General features: G+C 45.7%; 1 protein-coding gene across 1 annotated transcript in view; it reads right to left on the bottom strand.

The window, feature by feature from the left end:
• The window catches only part of MBOAT1 (membrane bound O-acyltransferase domain containing 1), a 773,590-nt gene that overhangs the window by 44,328 nt on the left and 706,328 nt on the right, over positions 1–22,934 (bottom strand). The window contains exon 12 of the mRNA XM_069613577.1: positions 16,052–16,203. Within this exon, the coding sequence (XP_069469678.1) occupies positions 16,052–16,203 (152 nt within the window). The remainder of the gene's footprint in view (positions 1–16,051; positions 16,204–22,934) is intronic.

The following is a 22,934-nucleotide window of genomic DNA, read 5'->3' as shown; positions in this document are numbered from 1 at the left end:
TTATTTTTTATTTTTTTATTATTAGTATTGCATAATTTGTCAAAGGATTGTCGTAAGTCCCCACACTTGCGGGGCAAGGTAAGCAATATAAGGTTGTATATTGTAAACTGCTAGTAAAGGGAAGGGTAACAAGGGGAGTGCCATTATGTCATACGGGAGAGGGTCGGGAGGGTGGGGGAATACCCTCACTACCCCACTACAACACATATGCACCACACTGCCACCACATAGGGAGAAATTAATTAAGTACAGCATAGAGTGGACCCAGGGGACGGACAAAAAAATGTTAACACCATGGCCGCCTAATGGTAGTTTCGATCCATATGCCCAACATTCACTACTAAACCATCTGCACAATACGTACAAGGGGAAGAAGTTGGCAAACCATGTGGAAGTGTTTAACTTATGGAGGATGTTCCAGGGGTCCCGACCAGGACCAAATGGAATGTTCACTATGGGGGAAACACCGGAAGAAAAGGAGATTAAGAAAGAAGGAACGGATGGGGAAAAGGGGTGTGAAAGGACAAAGAATACGGGGAATGAAGGACAGGGAGGAGAAAAGATTGATAAATCAAACGACATAAAAAAGGAACCGAACAATGAGATACCCATAACACCGGGAGTGAAAACAGAGGGAGGAGGGTTGTACCCTTTAAGAGAATTAGGAGAAATAGAAGGACAGTTCAGGGCGGCTGAAGGATACTCGAACCCGGCATACAGCCCTCCACCATATGTGGCTCATAGGAAGATACCAATGGGGGAAGGGAGGATTGGAGAAGAGCAGACTGTAGAGATAGGAAACGATGAGTGGGTAGCTGCACAGATATTATTGAAATTACGAGGCTCACTAACTGGAGAAGAAAGGGAGGCGGTAAAGAGAACAAACGAGGATAGTGCCAGAGAGAGTGAAATGAGGGGAGAGGAGCTACTACGGCAGAAGGAAGAGATTTTGGAGGAAAGATTAGCAAAACTAAGGGATGAGCAGAATGAATTGATCAAACAACTTGAGAGGGAGGAAAGAGAGAGAGTGAGGAAAAGGAAAGAAGGTAAGAACGAATTGGAAAAATTAAGGGAACGAAATGAGGAGCAAAAGAGAGAAGCTGAAAGGGTAAAAGCAGCAGCAGATAGGGTATCAAGAGTAGTGCTGAGAGAGAAGAAGAAGGAAGAAGAAGAAAAGGAAAAGGAAATGGAAATATGGAGGAGGAGGGTACTATCAGAGACAGCTAAGAAATATGAAGAGGGGAAGGTAATAGAGAGTATAGTAGAAAGAGAAAGGGTGAAATGGGAAAGGAAGAAAGAGGATGAAAGAATATTGGAACAGATGAGCAACGAAGTAATGGAGGAATTGAAAAGGAAAAGGGAGGAAAATAGTAGGGAAATGGAGGAGAGAAGTGAAGGGGGAAGAGAAGGGAGGAGTAGGGAGAGTGAAAGATGGGGAGATGTATATAAAAGTAGAGAGGTAGCAACAACATCAGCACTAGGGGGAACAGTTGGTAACAACGAAAGGGGAGAAAGAGACCTAATAGACTTAAAAACAGTAACAATAAAAGGAAAAAAGGCAGAGTGGGGGGTGCCATTTATGAATGACTTTTGCAGTGAGGAGGAAGAAGGAGTGGAGAAGGATGGAAGAAAGAGTGAAAGGGAAAGCTTAGATAAGCTATACCTCACTAGAACAAACATAGATTCGCCCTGGATGAGTAGAAGATGGGAGGAGCTGGAGAGAAGTAAGGAGGGAGTGAAAAGAATAGGGGAAACACAAACCCATGAAACCACGCCACCCACATCCCCATCACGCCCTCCCACGTCACACCCTACATGTTCAACCACCGCACGCTCACTGCACAGAATAAAGCTCGCGCCCTTCATGAACGAACTTACACCTTATGCATGTCGGCTTAGGGACCTCCCTAGTCGCAGGCAAGACAGACAAATAAACATACCCATATTGAACACAGGAATTGACGAAAAAAGGGGAAAGGAAGAAGAGGGAGATAGGAGCAGAGGTAGTAAGGAAGAATTTGAAGTAGTAAAGGAAACGGGGGAAGAGGAGGGGTGTGAAGACTCAATATTATGGAGCGTAAAGGGTGACACAAGACAGAATTTAATGCCACTGTTGGAGAGAGGAGGGGTTAGACCACAGTATGTACCTTGGAAACATACGGATAAAGAAAATATAAAATGTAGGCTCCCATCACTAAGTGGAGGTGCGGGTAAGTGGATATATGAAATGGAAAAACACACCGCAGGACAGAAACTAGCAGTAGGAGATGTGAAGGGCCTGTTAATATCAATATTAGGGGATAGAGCGGATGACATTTGGAAAAGAGCGGGATTCCATGGGGTAACAATAACGAACACATCGCATGATGGGGCACCATTTGCAAACTGCAGACATGCGCTATGGCAGGCACTGAGAGTGCAGTACCCAGACACATCAGACATAGGAGCCATTACTTCCCGTAAGATGGGTGAAAATGAGGATCCTGTTGATTATATCCAGGATATTCAAGAGAAGTGGCGCATGGAAACTAGAGAACAATGGGACAAAACACCAGCCATATTTTATCATATACTAGTACAAGGGCTCCCAGAAGGAGTTCAGAAACAACTAAAGAAAGTAGTGGGGATGGAAGCAAAACCATGGCCAGAAATACAACTGACTAATTATAGTACATCACTGCAGGACATGGCAAGGAAAAATGAAACAAAAGGAAGAGGACAGGAAAACAGAAGAGGCCAAACTAGTACAGAAAAAACTTACTAAATACACAATGGAAGGGGCACTAATAACTACGCCCACACCAGTGGCCCAAAGCCCAACGCAAGTAGTGGCTGCACAAGATCCCGCTCAAATAGCGCCTCCACAAGGTGTAATACAGCAAGTGCTGCCTCTGCAATTACACGCACTAAACATGGGAGGAGGGTACCCAATGCAAGGAACTGGGTATTATAGTTATAACAGAGGGAGAGGAGGGTTTATGAGGGGGAGAGGATACGGATATAATACCCAACAACAGGCTGGGGGACTTAGAAATTACTACCCCACAGGGCAACCCGTATACCAGGACAACACAGGGAGCTTCCCATGGCAAAGCAGGGAACCACCCGTGTGTTGGAGCTGCGGACTATTAGGACACATGTCACGTACATGTAGGGTCAGGCCAGGAACACCAGCATGGAATGAACAAGCACAACCTAGGACCTCACAAGAACAGCAGGGCATACAACGACAGCAGATGTCACAACAAGGGAGTGACCCACAACAACAAACAACACAACAGCCACAAACCTATTCACTGCCACAACAACAAATAACACAGCAACTGCCACCGCCACAACAACAAGTAGCGTTAATACAACCACCACCCCAAACTCAACAAACGCAATTGGGTAGGGTGACGGTGTTGGGACACAACCCTTACACAGGGAATGGCCAATCATTGTACCCCCAATAGGTCAGCCCACAGACGGCCTTGGTGTGTCCCATCCTGTCAGTAACACCTAATAGTGCGGAGGAACCACGCATAGAGGTAACGATAGGTGACAAAAAATTATCATTCCTTGTTGACACCGGGGCAACCCGGTCTTGCATAAGGGAAGGTAAATTTAAGATGTCAGGCGAAGCCATGAACACCCAAGGATTTTCTGGGGCTAAAGGGTTGGTTCCATTTACTGATAACGTTCCCTTATCTATTGGAGATTATGATCTGTCAGTCCCACTTTTGTATTATAGTGCCTCACCAGTAAATATACTGGGGAGAGACATAATGAACAGGTTGAATATGACGATCTCCTTTACAGAGGATGGCATAATTTGCTCTACTCCAGGGATTAACATGCTCGCAGCACGACAGATTTTGCAAGCATACTGTGGACAGACAGCGATTAGGGCGGAGCCAGTAGATGGCGAGCTATTCCAGTATGGCACAGACATGGCATTTGCATGGATGCCAGGGATAGAAGGGAAAATATGGAGGAGGCCAGCAGCCTATCTGTTCCGACCAGAAACACCAGTTAATGAACTGGAAGGGAAGGTGTTTGTAATGGACATTGAGAGCATTATTGCAACAGCTGATTATGTTGCTGTGCACGCCCAAGATAAAGAAGGGAGAGCATGGAGGGCGGTGATAGCACTAGCAGAAGGATGTAGGCTGACCCAGGTGTCAGATGAAGAGCTGTTCTCAGAAGAAAAGGAGGAAGATGAAATGGTGTTCATGATGAGTGTAGAAATATGGCTAAGAGTGGCTCACAAACAAGTAGCACAGAAAATTGCAATGGCACTTGAGGCACCCGCAGGCACCCCAGTCCCATTTTTTAAGGAGGATATGTCAAAGGTGCCCAAATCATTATGGACTATTAGCCCTTATGACGTGGGATGCATAAAAAGCATAGGGGGTGTAAGGATAAAATTGAAAAAAGGTGCCATACTACCAAGAGTGAAACAGTACCCATTGTCAAAAGAGGCAGATGAGGGCATATATGAAACCATAACGGCCCTTATAAACAATGGCATATTGGTCCCCTCAGAATCACCATGTAACACAGCTGTGTACCCGGTGCGCAAGGCTAAAGGGGGGTCTTGGCGCTTCATACAGGACCTCAGACCCTTGAACAACATAGTAGAAGCAGTGTATCCAGTAACAGCAAACCCGGCCACAATATTGTGTGGCATTCCAGCAGAAGCATCACGATTTACAGTGATTGACCTTAAAAATGCTTTTTTCTCAATACCATTACACCCAGACTCACAAGATTTGACAAGCTTCACTTACCGAAATACAAAGTGGAAACATACCAGATTACCACAGGGGTATTGTGAATCACCCTCAATTTTCAATAGAGTAATACAGATGGATTTGGGTAACGTTGAGGTGGAAAGCACAGTGTTACAGTATGTGGATGACATAATAATTTGCAGTACAAACGAAAGTAAATGTAGAGAGGACTCCTTAAAAATGTTGACAATATTGGCTGAAAAGGGGTACAAGGTAGACATGGAAAAGATACAATACTGTCAGGAACAGGTACTTTACATTGGCCAACTGATATCACAACATGGAAGAAGGATTGCACCACAAAGAGCACAGGCCATCTCAAGCACTCCCGTGCCACAGACTGTGAGAGAACTGCAGCAATTTCTGGGGCTGTGCAACTACTGTAGAGCATGGGTATTTGATTACAGCTCATACATAGGACCCCTGCTTGAGGGTTTGAAGGAAGCAAATAAAGGGGAGAAAAAGTTGGGATGGACTATGGAAATGAGGGAGGCATTTGACGAATTGAAAGACGCGATATCAACTGCTCCAGTACTGGCATCCCCAGACTATGAGCGACGCTTTTTTATATTTTCACATTGCGACTCAGCAGTGATGAAAGCAGTATTGGCACAAAAAACGAGCATGGGCTATAAACCAGTAGCATTTTACAGCGGGCACTTAGACCCTGTGATGTTAGGCCACTTCCCTTGTGAACAAGGTCTTGCTGCAGCTGCTTTTGCAGTAGAAAAAGCATCAGCAATAACTATGGGGTGTCCAACTACACTGTTTGTGGAACATGCACTATTTGCGATATTGAATAAACCTAAGTCCACACTAACGACACAGAGGGCATCAGGTTATGAGATTATTTTGTCTAAAGCTGAACTAGCAATTGTTAGATGTAGCACGGTTAACCCTGCAAGGTTCCTAGCAGAAGTAATTGAAGAGGGGGATTACGCCCACGACTGCACCCAAATAACTAAAATGTACTCATGTACTAGAAAAGTTGAAGAAAACGCACTAGAGGGAGGTGAGCTTTTGTTTATTGATGGGTCATCAACTATTGATCAAGGAGATGGGATACGAAGGACTGGGGCAGCAGTAGTAAAAATGATGGAGGCGCCGGTGTGTGTGGCTATGAAGTGTGTACAACTACCACAGCATTACTCTGCTCAAGCCGCGGAACTGGTTGCACTAATATTGGCATTAAAGGAAAGTTTTAATAAAAGAGTAACCATATATTCCGACAGTGCATATGTTACATCCACTGTCCGCTCAGGGTTATCAAAATGGAGAAGAAGAGGGTTTAGGAGAGCTGATGGCACTCCAGTACAACATGCCCTCTTGTTGGCTGAACTAATTGAAGTAATAAACGACCCCCAAGAACTAGCCCTAGTCAAATGCACCGCACACACCAATGGTGAAGACTATGTCTCAAAAGGGAATGCAGCAGCAGACGCACATGCGAAATATGCTGCATACTTTGGTGAGATATGGAACCCCACAGACTCACAGAGAGGGAGAGGGAGGGGAATAGCTAGGGAGATGTTAATAAGAGAAGGGTACACCCATCTCCCAGCCACACAGATTATGGAGCTACAAGCGGCTGCACCAATGGCCGAAAAAGAAGTATGGGTGAAAAGAGGATGTACAATGTCACCAACCGACGCACTATGGCGCCAGGGTGGCACTGGGAAAGTTGTAATACCGTTAGCACTGTTAAATACCGCCCTGAGCCAATTACATCACCCTGCCCATACAGGCAAGGAAATAATAGCAGCACGAATTAGAGAAGATTGGTTTTGTCCTGAGTTAAACTCTCATGTGTCAAATTTTATCAGCAATTGCCTCACATGTCAACAGTTTACGGCCGGTCATACTCTAAAAGTGATAAGAGGTACCATACCCCGGCCAGAAGGACCTTTTCGGCACCTTCACATTGACTATGTTGATATGATCAACATATGTCAAGGTAATAGGTATATGATTGTAGTAGTATGCCCATTTTCCAGGTGGATTGAAGCAGGGCCCTGTTCACACCCTGATGCGTTTAGAGCAGCCAAATTCATAGTAAGGGAGGTTTTCCCCAGGTGGGGAGTGTGCGAGGTGTTAAGATCAGACAACGGCCCACATTTCGCAAACGAAATGTTCCAGCATATCACATCCCTGCTGAACATTAAACACAAATTTGCATGTGCATACCACCCACAGGCTAATGGTGTATGTGAACGCCTGAATGGCTTATTGAAGGAGGCAATTGCAAAAATACAACAAACAACAAAGAAAAGTTGGTTGTATTGCCTTCCGTTAGCTTTATTTGAACTGAGAAATAGGCCAGGGTCCGACCACCACCTCACCCCTCACGAAGTGGTTACTGGACGTCAAATGCGCCTTCCCCTAACCCCAACGTCAAGGGCATTCACAGACCACGAAAGTTCAGCGAGTGTGTTAGGTGATGAAATGTATCAATATGTGTCTTCTTTGATTACTAGTGTCGTGTTTGTGTCTCAACAGCTCGAGCGCACACGGGGCGGGTCTACCATCAATAAAGAAAAAGGCGCAAGTACAGAATTGGGAAAGGAGAACTTGTGCAAACTTGCCAAAGGTGACCACGTACTACTTCGCAATTTCAATAGAAAGTGGAACGAGAAGAGGTTCACTGGCCCCCATCTGGTAGAGGACGTATCAACAAGAGCAGTAAAACTAAAGGATAAGCGTGCCTGGAACCACCTACATGATGTAAAGATCTACAAACTGCAGACCCGCCCCAGCGCCAACGACAGGTCCATTGGAAGAACAGCAACAACATCCCCGACAGCGGAAGAAAGTTCCACCACAGACAACGACCCAATTGTTCCCTCGGAGACGATAACTGACGAAGAAAGGGGTGATCCCCATACTGCCCACCCCATGGTCACACGCTCAAAGAGTAAAAATACTTCCGCCATCTGAGCGCAAACCCCCCCCCATTGACTGCTAAGTACAGTTGTAACTAAAACTGAAGGACATTGCTTGCACCAATACACATGTAAACACGTGAATGTTCTCTTTTTTTTTTTCTCGCCCATACAGGAACTGCGTAATATTGTATTGTTAAGAAAAGCTAATTAACAAGTTCAGTGTACAGGCGTAGATGGTGCTGCCAGACGATAACTACCCAGAAGAATTGTCACACCAATTTGTATACGAAATAAAAAGGCCAACATACCTAAAAAGGAGAAGGGTACGTGTCTACTACACAGCCTTCCTCCTGGCCATAGAATATTACATGCCCCACCTCCGCCCATACTTGCCGGTCCTAAGAGACCGATCACTTAGAGTAGCGTGGGAGCAGCTCTTCGCCTGGGCACTGAATGACTACTTGATAGGGAGAGCTTAAAGGAAACAAAACTAACATTTTAATAACGAGCACTTTTGAGAATTTTTAGGCGGGCAACTTTAACGTCACAAGAATACGCTGCCAGGACTGCAGCAAGGTAAGAGCAAAATGCCGGTGAGATTAGCATATGTAATAAAAATAATAGGGATTTTTATGATCACCGGGTTCTTGGCTGCCTCTGTCTGGCAGTACAGCTATGCTATCAATTTTATTGCTGCACCCAAACATAATATACCCCCGTTCCCTGCTGCAACAGGTGTTACGTCAGGTGGTAATAGTAACATTGCACCCAAGCAAAATAGAGTTAAACGCAGCACATACTCAGACAATAAAGGTATTGATAATTATGTACAAGATTCAGCACACGTCGCAAACAACATATGGTACCAGCACATGACCCGCATTGGTAAGCAGACAACTGAGGATAGCTGTTACGTTTGCTCATTAATACCATACGCCATGAGCGCTTCACGAACATTTGTTGCCACAGAAATAGATGAAAAGACAGCACAGTGCATAATATATTTGGCCCTGTTCCAAACGAAAGGAAGATTTCAAGGAACAGTAGTGCACATGACATGGAAAACACGAGACTCATACCCATATGAAAACAACTTCCTCAAGACCTATCTGAGTTATCACAAGACCAGTTTACATGCTGAAGCATTCAGATACATAACAAGTGGCCCTGCAAAAGGAGAAACAAAGAAGGTAACACTGCAGTATCTACCATGTGATTGGTACGCCACTGAAGTTCCGGGTAAACAAGGATGCTGGGAGAGGCCGCTACTGACGATAACAGGAAAGGTGTATCTGGGCAACAGCTGGGAGATAGGAGTGATTGGCAGCAACATGGTAACAAAAGAAACTATCTCAACCATCGAGACACACAATCATCGATGTTGGACGACGTGGATCAAGTATGTACCAATGCTCACGTGGGTAGAAGAAGATGAAGACCCAATAACAATACTACCATTGACGGCGCCCAAAGTATGCTACCAGCATAAAGGAGAGGTGGACGTAGGATATAACACCAATTGTGCAAGCGTGATGGAGTTACCTGAGGGGGGAGCGGGAACAGCAGTAATAATGGACCATTATTGGGCCTGTGGAGAAAAGGCATATCATACACTGCCTCCCCTGTGGAATGGTGTGTGCACAATGGTACACGTCAATGTACCATCACTAGTGGTACCTAAGAAGAATGTCGATGTGGCGAAATTTCCTAAAATGGATGAAGGGGATAAGAGAAGAAAGAGATCTGCACCACTTCAGAAGGAGCAAGAGAACAGCAGTGATACTGTCCTAAATAGGAGAAAAAGACAAGGAGAGCCACTGACAGGAAATTACCTGTGGGGAAGGTCGGAAACGGAACTAACATCAATACCGCCAGAACACAGACTATTCAGCAGAGCAGCAATGTTCTTCTCCTCAATAATACATCCGGGACTGCAGGCATACGCAAACGCAAAATGGCTCCAAATAACCAGATGGGAACTAATGATGACCATCAATTCAACAGTAAATGGGTTCAACGCAATTAAAGAGGAGCTGCGAGCTGTAAGGATGGTAGCACTCCAGAATAGATATGTATTGGACCTTCTCACAGCAATGGAAGGAGGAGTTTGTGCAAAGATAGGACAATCTTGCTGCACGTTCATACCTGCCAACGATGCTGACAATGGTACACTGACAGAAGCAGTTTCACAATTGGCCCAGATGCACTCCAAAATGATGGATGAAAGTAACGGTGTAGACAAGGATAAGAGCTGGTTTTCACTATTATGGTCATGGATGCCATCTTGGCTGTCAGATGGACTGAAAATAATAGTGGGGTGTACTATTTTGGCTGGAGCTACTCTGATCATAATTAGGTTTTGGAAGGCCCGGAAGGCACGCACGACTGACGAGTTGCTGGAAATGGTGGGAATGCACCCCTTAATGCCAGCAGATGACGGCCAGCATACAGGTGTGATAATACAAGAGAGGGAGAAGTTGCGCACCCAAATCATCACCAACCATCTAGACCCACCATCAGTGAAGATCGAGAACCCAAGGAACCCCAGGAGCTACATAGGAAGATGGGTATACTGTACTCCTGGAGGAACATGTGAATATATGTATTGGTCATTTGAAGATCATGTAAACCATTATGGACATCTCGGAGGGATAACTAAGATATGGAGGGTAAGAGGAGATAACGAGAAGGATATGTTTGTGGTCAACAAGTCGACCAGAGGGGGGACTGAAGTGGGAGAATGGAAGACCAGGCTCCCGTCCTTCACCTCTCGCGCTTGGCCTAGAGGGTCACGGCCCAGACACCCGCCGCGAGAAGAGTTTGTCCATTTACCAGACGACCAGGTACCCTGGTACAGGAACATACGGATGTGTCCATCTGCCTGCCCAGCAGCCCGCACTGGCCATGCCGACACCTGCGGCTCGGATCAGCTAGACTAAAATCCACACGTCGTTAGAGATGCCATGACGACCTAGACAACGGGAAGCACATCTGTACAAATATACACACTGAACATCTCCACACCAATCTACACGAAGAACATACTCAGTGCTCTGACGTAGGCGACAGGCATATTCACGGACGTGCATCTTTATTATTTTTACATAGGCTTTCAGAATGCAGAAACGCAAGACGCATCATGAACTCATCTATAACGCTTGCTCACGCTTCTCTTGAAACCCGTTACCACCATGAGAGGTATAATGGAAACATGATACTGGTCATGGAAATATATGCTATTATAACCTAAAAGCACCTATGCACCAAACGGACTACTTATGCACCAGGCCCAAGTAGGCCTCAACCAAGAGCTCCCGTGGACATTAACAAAGCAAGAGTCAGGTTGCTGATCCTGCAGAAAGAACCCGGAGGAGCAACCAGCCAAGGTCGCAATGTTGCAAACCCACATTCCAAGAACAAATCATCAAAGGCACGATGTTGCAACCTCGCACTCCGCGCCCCAAACGATAAAGTCACGCCGGCAAATTAAACCAGACGCGCAGTATAAAAAACAATATTAATTGTGCAGAATTCTGCCTCTTTCACGGTCCCTCCCCACGTGACCAAGCCGAACCTGACGAGATGCCAAAACCCAGGAGAGAAAAGGCGTCTGGGTCCCTCGCTACGAGACACAGGCCGATACACTTGAAAGGATCAATGGACATCTGCTACAGTGGGAGCGGTCAGCCTTCCACCTATGAATAAATCCTCACATTGTCTGCACGTACCCATATTGAAACATTGTTGCAATCACAGGTACACCGAGAGCTGGGAACAACGGTGGTCCCAGGCTGGGAAGCTCACGAGTGCACCAATCAGAACATGGGGCTCTTATCTCAGACGTCAGTAATATTAGCCAATCCTCAGGAGTCTTCATGTAACAATTCTTATGTATCTAATTGTAGGGACAACCCAGATATACCACCTGACTACACCTTGTCCACTAATATCATTCTCTATATGTGTACTATACTAACCCTACCACTCGAGCAACCAATTAAGAGTGGCGATAGGTTTTTTGTTAACTTTCTGAAGTGACGCAAGTAGCGCGTCATAATGCAGTAAAAAGGGCCTGCGAGCCCCACGATTGTGTGTGTGTCAGGACGAACGCGTACGCTCCTTGACCCATCCCTGCCGTTTTGTCTAAATAAACAGCAGAGTCACCTTGCTCCTTGTGTGTGTCTCATACTCTATCTCATCTGGGATATACGGGAGGAGTTGGGGCCTCCCTGCCCGGAGGTCTGCGGACGGCCCGGCCGACCCCGGCAGAATTTCCCCCCGACAAATGGTTTGCTCGACTGGATACCTGCCAACATCAGATTATTATGCATGTGCTTATCAAGTGCCACGTGGCCACTTCCTAAACAACCATTTTGGTTCCTTAGACTTCGCTCTATTTAGTCTTTAAAATATTTGTTTTCCATTTCATTATTTTGTGGATTAAGTATACAAAAAAAGAGCATCTAGGGATACATTTTAATCTGAATAGCTATAACATTTTGTTTTCTGCACTTATAAACTTATTTTTTGAAAGCCATTCTCTGAGGTTTTATTGTTGCTTTCTTCTTTCTTTTCTTTCTTCTGGCCTCATAGGTTCAGCCATCCTCAAAAATACATCTTTAATGATCTTTTACAACAGCTGGTTCCCATAAGTTATCTTTAAATCAAAGAATTGGACTGCCGTTAACGCAGTCCTGTTGCTCTCAAGGGGTGCCAGACATTATAGCTATGAAAGGCACAGAAGCTAGCTGTTTGGTCATTCACAGCAGTACTAAATGTAAACTTTTCAAACAAACAGAGGACTCGATAAGCCACCAAGCATATACGTTTCTTCAGTTTCTTGGCACATGTAGGAGAAGTCTAGAACTCTCAAAAATGTGCAACCTATACCATGAAAAATATATTTATTGTTGAACGAAGTCAGAATGAAAAGGTAATAGTAAAGTCAATTTTTGTCTAACCACTCTATCACAACCCTGTGGCAGTTTGTAACAAATATGAGTTTGCAATCTATAGTTGGTGCCATGACTTGTTTGGTCTGTGCACCACATCCAGAGCCTAGGAAATCATCATGAAACTAAAAATTAACAACATGAAATATTAACAGCAATTAATACATGCTACAATTCAAATGAGTCCTTACAACAAAGTCCCCTGCCTGTTCCTGGGGGATCCAGGCAAGGTGTCTAAGGAGCCAAGTTCCTGCCCAAGCAAGAGCACAATGGGCCGAGTGGTTGTATAGATAGGACACTTTAATCACCCTCTCTGGCTCTCATCCTAAGGCAGGAGACAGCCAAAGGGAAATTGGCTACATATCCCCTCACATAGAGAGCCTGATGCTCTCTCTTAGCTGACCCAAGCCCTGTTGAAAAAACAAATGCTTCCTTGAAATCAAACTAATGTCATTCACACGCAAACTACCCTACAGTACAGAAGAAGTCAGGCTTGCTCCCCGAGCCCAGAGTACGTTCTATTGATATGATGTTGAAAATGTGCAGCTTTCCAACTCTGGATGATGCAAAGTTATCCATCCACTGTGTCCCTGCAGAATGTTCACTTGTGGAGGAAACAAAGTTGCAATTCCACCGCAAGACAGCTTTTTCTACACATGCAGGGAAAGAAAAGCTTACCAGGAGTTCTTCTAGAACACCATTCATGTACTGGAAAACCAGGTGTCCTAGGTCCTGCACAGCCTCTACCAGAATGTAGCAGGAAGGGCTGAGTGGAATAGAAGATGACAGACTAGATGAAGACTTGGCCCGGCTCCTAAGCACAAAGTGAGGCCAGGTGCACCCCAGAAACAACAACTAAATGCCACCATGACCCAACTACAGGACACAGGTGCAGGCACTCACACAAAGCCCAGCCTATGGGATGAGGGAAAGCTCTATAAAACCCAGATGCTGTGGGCATTCAGAGTGGGTTTCATAATGAAAAAGAGGCAGAGTTTTAAGAGCAGACATTGGAGTTAAGAGGAGTTGGAGAGGGAAGTTTGGAGGTGAGTGGTAAACCCCGACATTGCACTGAGGAGGCTGGTGCAGAGATGCAGCAGGAAGGGGTGAGACCAGGCAAGGAGAACTTCAAGTGGCAGGAGGCCAAAAGGGCTAGGAGAGGACATGCCATCAGGGACCTGGCATCAATGGAGACTCAGGATGAGGGGTGAGAGTGTGCAAAGGGGAGAACTGGGAGTGGCGAGAGAACCAGGAGGTGGAGGAGGTCACATCAGGAGGGATTCATCGTGGTTCGAGGTACGGAAGGTGGGGGACGAGATCTAGCGGCTGGTGACAACAAGGAGGAAACTGGGGACCAGAAGGAGGCCTGTTGTGTTTTGAGGGGAGTAACACTGAAGCAGGGGTTGGTGCGAGTAAAGATCAGGTGCATTATAGAGAGAGTGTCAAAGTCCCAAACACAGCTGGTCAGGGGGGATTTGAGGACAAGTGCCTTTGTCGAGGAGGTCAGGACAGTACATATGGAGGTTCGGAAAAACCTGGGAGAAAGTAGTATTGAGGTTGCGATACTGAGGAAGAGCGTTTTGATAGTGTGCAGGAGGTTGGGAGGAAAGATGTAGAAGAGGGAAACCGGTGCTATTGGAAATACTGAGGAATTTGGAGATAGTATGGCAACAGTAAGTAAGAGGTTGGTAAAGATCTGGCTCAGCACTAGGGAGGACTTTTAAATGAGGATAGAGAGAAAATCAGGAAGCAAATGCTGGCAAGTTAAAGGCGGTGAGTGGAGAGAGTGAGCAGGAGTGTGGAAGATGACAATGTTAACTGAAGCAGCCACATGGTTGGAATATATAAGAAGGTGATGAAAGATAAACATCAGGGCACAGGAGAAGTTCAGGAAGTGATAGGTGGAATGAAGAATAGTTTCAAGCCCATGGCAAAGAAGGCTCGGAGAGGAGGTTGGGGACAAGAGAGAAAAGGAGAGAGAAAGGGAAGGTGGTCTGAAGAAGGGAAAGCAGGAGGGGGACGATAGATCAAACAGATTCCAGTGTGCCCGATTCACCTTAGGCACAAGATAGAGGTGGGCACAGGAGCAAGTTCCTCACAGGAAGTATATCTAAGGCTCAGAGAAGTGCATCAGGGAACAAAACGCGAGACCTTTGGAGGAAGAGATAGAGGTCTGCAACTATCAGCCCTCTAGGAGATGAGAGGACACTTCTATGGCACTGGACTGAACCCCCCAAAAGACCAGGTCCTCAGACGCTGGAGTAACAGAGCAGGAGGTGGATACTCTCCTGAAAGCCCTATATCGTCCTCCATGATGTGACATGTGGGTTTGCTTATATTTTAGTTAGAGTTTAGCAGAGCATTAGACATGTTTGGGTTACATTCTAATGTCTTTCACTGTCTGTTATTTGGGACAAGCACTGTACTTGCCCCCAATGAAATACTTTTACTCCTAAGTTGTATAAGTCTGGTCTGTTGCTCCCCATCACCTTCACTTATCATCACCATCACTTATCCAGAACAGGACTGCGAGACTTGTCCTTGGCCTCAAACTCAGGGATCGTATCTCTCCAGGACTGAAATCTCTGCACTAGCTCCCAGTGATTGCAAGGATTAAGTTCAAAACCCTCTGCATCGCCCATAAGGCCTTCTGGGGCATGGGGCTTCAATACCTTCAACTCTCTCTCCCTAAATATCATCCTTCTCGAGCTCTCCGCTCATCCGCCTCCAACTCCCTCAGGGTCAGTCGCTTCTCCAAGCAACGAGTTGGTGGTAGATCTCTCTCTTCGGCTGGTGCCTCCCTCTGGAATAGCCCCCCTGCCTCCCTTAAACTTGAGGAGAACCATCTCCGGTTCCGGAAGCACCTCAAAACCTTTCTCTTTGCTTCTTCTTTTTCTCCCCCTCTCCTCTGTTGACCTCGCGGCTGTAACCAGAACTGCTCTGGCTACCTGGACACCCTCTGAACTTAGGCCCAGGTCCCTCCCCCGCCAGCGTCACACACCTGCACTGCCCACCTGGCAACCCCCACACTTGGGACTGTTTCTGTATCCCTACAGTCCCCCTACCAGCCCTTGACACCTGAAGTCTGCACTTACCCATTCACTTGCCACTTGCTGGCTGTTACTTATTGTTTTTTCTATTCCCATGTACTGCACTGTCCCTGCCCCCTTCCCACGCACTTACGCAATCTGAATGACACCTGGCCTAGTAGGATCGCTGTCTGTCCTCCCTTTCTACCCCTCCCTTGCCTCGTCGCGCCTTGAAACACGTGTGTATAGGTGCGTTATAAATGCCATATCATATCATATCATAACAGTCCTGCAACAATGCTGTTCGAGGAATCTGCATTCCATAAAAGTGATTTACAGTTTGAAATAGTAAGTCTTCCAAGAAAAGCAAAACAGCCAACACAAGTGTGATTCATCCTAAGGTGCAAACTTACTTGTAGAACTTAATCGATGGTTCCACTGCGAGCAATCCAAAGGGTGCAACAGTGTAGCAAATGGCTAGTTGGGTGGCAATCCACGTGATGATGTCATAGGCAACCTTACGAGGTTTTGACAAAAGAAAGTAGTGCCTAAAATTCGTCCTTATCTACAAATCAGAAAAAAGAAACAAGCAATTACATGTTATTGACATGTACATTGTAATTGGTTATTTATAACGTGCTTAATACCCAGAAGTTTCTAAGCACACACATGGGATCGAACCCCTGAGCTATCCTCCCGAGTTAGATGACATCAATCTGTCAGAGCAGTCATTGACATTTCCCCCGCCCCAATGGCATGCACTCTTTAAGAGCCCCTAAACCACTGACTGTTGATCCTCATTTCCAAAAACAGTTATAATATTATCCTGATCAGCGCCCCCGCCCCTGCAATCACAAAGCCCCTATGAAATAGACATAAGTGGGTTGCATGCCTTGACCTGGGGCTCGAGCCTCCAGAGGCTGAACTTTGGATCACGAACCTCAAGAGAATTGGATAAAGAGATAGTGGAATATCAGTTAGGCTCTGAACTCCCCAATCACAATTGCTGTCAGGGCTATACTGCACTGATGATCCCAGGTATGTGGTTGTCCTGCCAGCCTTGCAAATGTCTGTCTTGGGTTGCTTAAGTTATGTATAAAGTAGCACTGTCCTCCTAGACAAAGACAATTTCCTGGAGAAAAAGGTTTGCATTGGAGTTAATTTGCATACCCACATAGGCTTGTTGTTGTGGCTCAGAACTGGAGGTGAACTTCCAGCGATAGCTAGTAGGTGGCGTTGTGGAATGTGTGACTTGGCTCAAATGGACTTTACTATTTTTACATTTCAAGTGAAAGTTTTTTTTTCTCAAATCTTTTTAAATCCACCATATCTTTCTTGGTCTTGTGGATATTTATACACATCCACAATTTCACAATAACTATTTTACTATTCCTATTAGAATAAGCACTAATCTTGATTGTATGTAGGGGGAGTATCCTATTCTGCGCGACACTTTTTAATGGTCTTGCTGATAAGCAAACACTTCAATGTGGGCGCTCATAACCGTACTCAACATGTTTCGTTCCTTATATGTTGGTAATTCATTATTAGGAACTTCTTCAGGGGCAATTTACATACAACAGCCTATGTAGCCTGTGATTTAAGTAACTGTTTCACAACAGCAACAAAGAGTACAAATGCTAGTGGACACTTCTTATTCTTTTAGCTGTGCTTGACATCTGTTAAGCTTAGCCGGGTTAACTGAGAGTTGTCTTTCTTGGTTCCAATTCAATAGTCTTCATATACTTTGTTTTCTCTTATTAGCTCGCTTCTCAACAATACCATCATCAGTCTGTGATAATGCAGCTGTGCCGATGAAGATACATTTCATCTGTATGTAACCGCATTAAGAGTAATGTTTCATCTCTTATTGCTGTTAACAAGAAATGTAAGGCAAAGCTCCTCAGTTTAGACAAATGTACTGGCATTTATCCACGGATCCTCATTACGGACAGCAGATTACTTCAGTGCAGTCTCGTCACTTCAATCCCATCATGCATCTTGCGCTCTCTCAGCAGATTGTGTTCTGTACCACGACCGTCTAACGCTGGGTTCCGTTATTCCTCTGTGCTGTGTTTCCTTGCCGTTGTCCGGCAAACTGACAGTGTCGGGATGCACTGGCCACTTTCTCGAGCACAGGTCACTTTCTGATGTTTTTAATCATGTGTTATTCGTTTTTTATTGAATAAATAGAATTTTTGAATGACTTGTGTTGAGTTGCAATGTGAAGGTGGCATACTCCTTTACTAATAGTTAACTGCCGTATTATTGGAGGCAATGAGTTCCTGCAGGGAACTCCTGGGGCTCTCCACCCATGGCTCTCGTCTAACGTTTATTATTTTGATTATAAACCACAGGACCTGGCGATAATTTGCACTCAGGAAACAACAATAGAAATTGGATCGCTGATGACCACATGTCAAGTGGCACCATTGCACAATTCCTCTACTATAAGGATTTGCTCTTGCAATCGGGTTTGCACAACAAGGTTTTATGGACTGAAAATGTATAAGTGAAATATATCTGCAATCTCGTACTACTTGTGCAAGAGTGCAGACACAGTCAGCCTCATCACAAGTTGGGCAGTATCCCGACTAGGATACCGCCCAACTGTATTTGCGTCACCGGCCAACCCCTTGGCAGTATTAGTTTAGTCTAGTTTAGTTTGTTTATTTATAAAGCGCGTCCGAACCCTCAGGTAGCTGGGCGCATAATCATGTACACAGCAGAGTTACATATCGTTACACAAAGACCTTTATACACCAGTCAGAGCATACATTAGTCCAGGCTCTGAGTGGTTACATACAAGAATAAAGTATACAGAGAACAGGGTACAAGATAGTTACAGTGGAGAGTGAGGACCGGGTTACAGGGTGGTCCTGAATCAGATAAAGCCAGGGTGAACATTACTACATGGTGGCGAACGGCGGCAGGCCGAACGTGTCATTGAGAGATTGGATGTTTAGGCTAGTAACCATGATTTCACCATGGCTCTGAATGGCCAGAATGCGGCTTCCGATCTAATTGCAAGAGGGAAGGTATTCCAGCATTGTGCTGCGAGCACTGGGAAGCTTGAACCTCCTGCTGCTTTAGGTTATAGTTGGGGATCTTTAGTTGGTGCAGGTAAGGGTTTCTGGTGTGTCTAGTGGAGCATTGTCTAGCGAATTTGTCTGAGGTAGCGAGGGGCGGTGCGTGACAGGCACTTATGGGTGATGACCAGGGTTCTTAGCTTGATTCTGTTGCGGATCGGGAACCAGTGGACTTCTTTGCTGGCTGTGGATATGTGAGCCTTGCGCGGGAGGCTAAGGGCACATCTTAGTGCATTATTTTGCAGGATCTGGAGCCTGTTCAAGTTTTTTGTGGTAGTGCCTAGGTAGAGTGTGTTGCAATAGTCTAATTTAGACAATATCAACGCTCTTGATAAGGTGAGACAACTAGCGGTGGCGAGAAAAGGCCTACAGGCATTGATCAATTTATTGGTGTAGGTGTGGCTGAGATGGTGGAGTTTATTTGTTTTTTTAGTGACAAGGTGGAGTCGAGGTACACACCTAGTGTTTTGACCTCTTTGGAGACTTTTATGATGTTGCCGTCAATGGTAAAGGATTGATACCTTTGGTCTAGTTTGTTTAGGCGAGACTGGGAGCCTACGATAAGCAGTTCTGTCTTATCGTCTTTGAGGCAAAGACTGTGTGTGGCCATCCAGGCTTGGATTTCTAAGTAGATTTCATTAAGTTTTGCGACATCCTCTTCATAGCTGCCAGTGAGAGTGATGAGGACCTGGGTGTCGTCTGCATAATTAGTGTAGCTGACACCCAGATCGGCAAGACGGTCAAAGAGGAGCTTTGTGAAGATACTGTAAAGTGTGGGGGAAATGCAGGAGCCTTGGGGCACTCCACATGTGATTGGGATAGGATCCGCAGCCGCGGTGGGGGTGAAGACCCTAGTCGACCTGTCAGACAAAAATGACTGGATCCACTTAGTGGCATTCTGAGAGAATGCAGCAGCCGAGGAGAGGTGTTGAGTGAGGATCTGGTGGTCAACCAGATCGAAGGCAGCAGATAGATCCAACAAGAGCAAAATGGCCAGTTTGCCCTTATCTTTGGCATCATCCATTTGGATTTTTAGATCCAAGAGGGCAGTTTCAGTCCCGTGCCTTGGTCTAAAGCCGGATTGTCGCAGGCCTGAAGGTTGTTGTCTTCCAAATGTTGTTGTATTTGGAGGTAGGCAACCCTGTCTAAGATTTTGAGGAGAAATGGGACTGTGGTGATGGGCCTGTAATTTGTGGGGACGTTGGGGTCTAGGTTGGGTTTTTTGAGCAGGGGTAGGACCCACGCTTCTTTAAGGTTATTGGGGACCACTGAGTTTTTGAAGGACGCATTGATCAAGGAGGTGATGAGAGGGGCTAACTCATTAGCCCCGTCTTTGATGACGGAGGCGGGACAAATGTCACCTTTGCAGTTGGATGGTTTGAGACTGGCGATTATCTTGATTACTTCCTCTTCTGTGACTGGTGAGAAGTGGAAGGAAGGGCAATTAGGGGTGGTGTGGTTTATTATGCTGATGGGATTCTGTTTGGAGGCAAAGTTGGCTTTTTTTGCTTCTATCTTAGTTTGTAGGAGGGCAATTTTATTAGCGAGGGCCAGCTGGATATTATTGCACCAGGCCTTGTCTTTAATGTAGTCCTCTGAAGGAGGCACTGGTGATTCGAGTTCCCCTTGTATAGAGAATAGTTCTTTGGTGCCAGATTTGGTGTTTTGTATTCTCATGTTATAGATCTCTTTTTTAGCATTTAAGATGGCGGATTTGTAGGTGGAGGCTGCTGAGGCGAACTTATCTTTAGTGGAAAGAGAAGGGGCTTTTCTCCAGCTAGTTTCTGCAGTTCTTTTGATATTGTGGAGAGCCTTTAATTCTGCTGAGAACCATTTGTTGGAGTGGGCAATGGGTTTCGCTTTTCGTTGTTTAAGAGGCGCTATCTGGTTGAGAGCTAGTTCTAGGGTATTGTTGTATAGGTCTACAATGGCTGATGGGTTGTCATTTTGCGTAGGTGGATTAGTTTTACTGATAGGCACGGGAAGAGGTCTAAGGTTCTCTATAGTGATGTTGCGGTTATTTCTGGAGATTATTTGAGGTAACCTAGTGGGTAGTGTGGTAGATGGTATGGATCTGGGTAGAGAGAAGGTAATAAGGTGGTGGTCAGTCCAAGCACAAGGAGTGATGTCGGTCAGTGAGAGGTTTCAGTTGGCGTCTGCAAGCCAGTCCAAGGATCTTCCTTTTGTATGTGTAGGTTTATTAATGTGTTGGGTGAGGCCTAGATGAGTAATGGTGTCATTAATGGAGGGGGCCTGATTGTCATTGGGGTCATTAAGTCCCAAGTTGAAGTCGCCCATAATGATGATTTGAGATTTAGGTTTTAGGTTAGTAGTGAGTAAGAGAGAGATATCTTCTTCAAAGGTGGAGGGGGGTCCTGGAGGTCTGTGTATAATGTGGAGAAGGATAGTTTGGGTGTCAGATAATGGGAGTTTGACGGATAGGAGTTCGGCTGAAGGTAGGGTTGTGCTAGTTACTTCTCTGATGTTTAGGGTGGATTTCGTAATAATTGCTATTCCTCCTCCTATTCCATTTTTTCTGTCAGCTCGGATGATGGTGTAGCTATCCGGGGTGGCTAGAGCTATTGTGGGACCGGCTGCTAGGTGGAGCCATGTCTCTGAGATAGCGATAAAGTCTAGGTGGTTGTTGGAGATAATGTCGGCGACATCAGTAGCGTGGGCTACCAATGAGCGTGCGTTGATGAGAGCTCCCTTGATGGAGGTCAGTGGAAGGTTGATTTTCGTGTGTGGTGGTGGGTGAGGTGTTGCAGGCTTGTGACTCGGTGGAGGGTTAGTAAGCGAGGTGGGCTGCGTGAGATTCCTAGCCTGATTGGTGAGCATTCTGGTGAGTTTTACATCAGGATTAGTGCGATGGCTGAGTCTAGCATTTCTAATCATGGTCGGTGGGGCTGCGTTCAAGAAGGTGGTAGAGGGTACAACAAGGCGAGAAGCTAATCTTGTATTTCTAAGAGGTGTGGGACAGGGTATTAAGGGTGCAAAGTGTGCTGGCGAATCAGTTTATCCAGTCTGCTGGAGATAGTAAGTCTGGGTAAAGTGGTGTGGTTGTGTAGGCACAGTTCTGAAGTGAGATATTCTGGAACAGAGGGAGGAGAGTAGTCATAGTTAGAGTGGTACCTCTAAGTGAGGCCATCATGGGTAACTTGGCTCTGGAGATAGAGGCAGTGAGGTTCATAAATTATTAGCAAGAATAGTTTGTACGTTCAGCTAACGTGTGTGTGGACACTAGTTAGGCGTTTCAATGGCAATAACATGGGCATCAACTCAAATTGCAGTCAACTCAAATTGCAGTGTGCAGAGGGCAGTGTGGAATGCAATTCAGGGCGCAGGGCACCTCTAGGCTAGTCAATGCAATTTACAAATGGGCTAAATGCAATTCAGGGTGCAGGGCACCTCTAGGCTAGTCAATGCAATTACAGATGTGCTAAATGGAATTCAAGGCGCAGGGTACCTCTAGGCTAGTCAATGCACTTTACAAATGGGCTAAATCCAATTCAGGGCGCAGGGCACCACTAGGCTAGTCAATGCAATTACAAATGGGCTAAATGCAATTCAGGGCACAGGGAACCTCTAGGCTAGTCAATGCAATTACAAATGGGCTAAATGCAATTCAGGGCGCACGGCACCAATAGGCTAGTTGATGCTAAATAAAGAGACATTTGGGTGTGATGCATCCATTGAGTGTCGTAGTACATCTTAGATAAAGTACATAGTGTAATAGTGCTGCTGAGCAGTAGGCGCTAAATGGCGCAGTAGGGCGGGAAGGCCAGGTATAACAAGACATGCAGGGACATCACCCACAAGACACATTTGGCAGTGGGAGTAGATGAGTAGGGAAGAGGATGACAATGCACATGATTCAGGCTAGGGGCATGGTCATAGCAGTCAGGCTGTATAGGTATAGGCAGGACCATCAGTACATGTTGAGAGAGTGGTCACACGTATGTGCACTGAGGCAGGTTTGGGCTACTGTGGCAGCGCAGTGTCTGAGGAGGGATGGAGGATTAGTAGCTAGCAGTTAGCTAGCAATGAGCATAAGGAGCCAACATGGCTAGTCTGAGTGGAGGCAGGGTGGTTGCACCGCAGGACAGAGTGACTACACAATGTAATGACAGGCCATATCTGAACAGTTAGCAAATAAAACTCGGTAATGCCGCTTTCACAATTAGGCAGAGCACTGGCACGCATTGAG

This window comes from Ambystoma mexicanum, chromosome 5p (assembly GCF_040938575.1).
Source record: "Ambystoma mexicanum isolate Mex_15411 chromosome 5p, UKY_AmexF1_1, whole genome shotgun sequence".
NCBI classification, from domain to species: Eukaryota; Metazoa; Chordata; class Amphibia; order Caudata; family Ambystomatidae; genus Ambystoma; species Ambystoma mexicanum.
The sequence above is the reverse complement of the archived record's forward strand: the minus strand, read 5'-3'. Positions and strand labels throughout refer to the sequence as shown.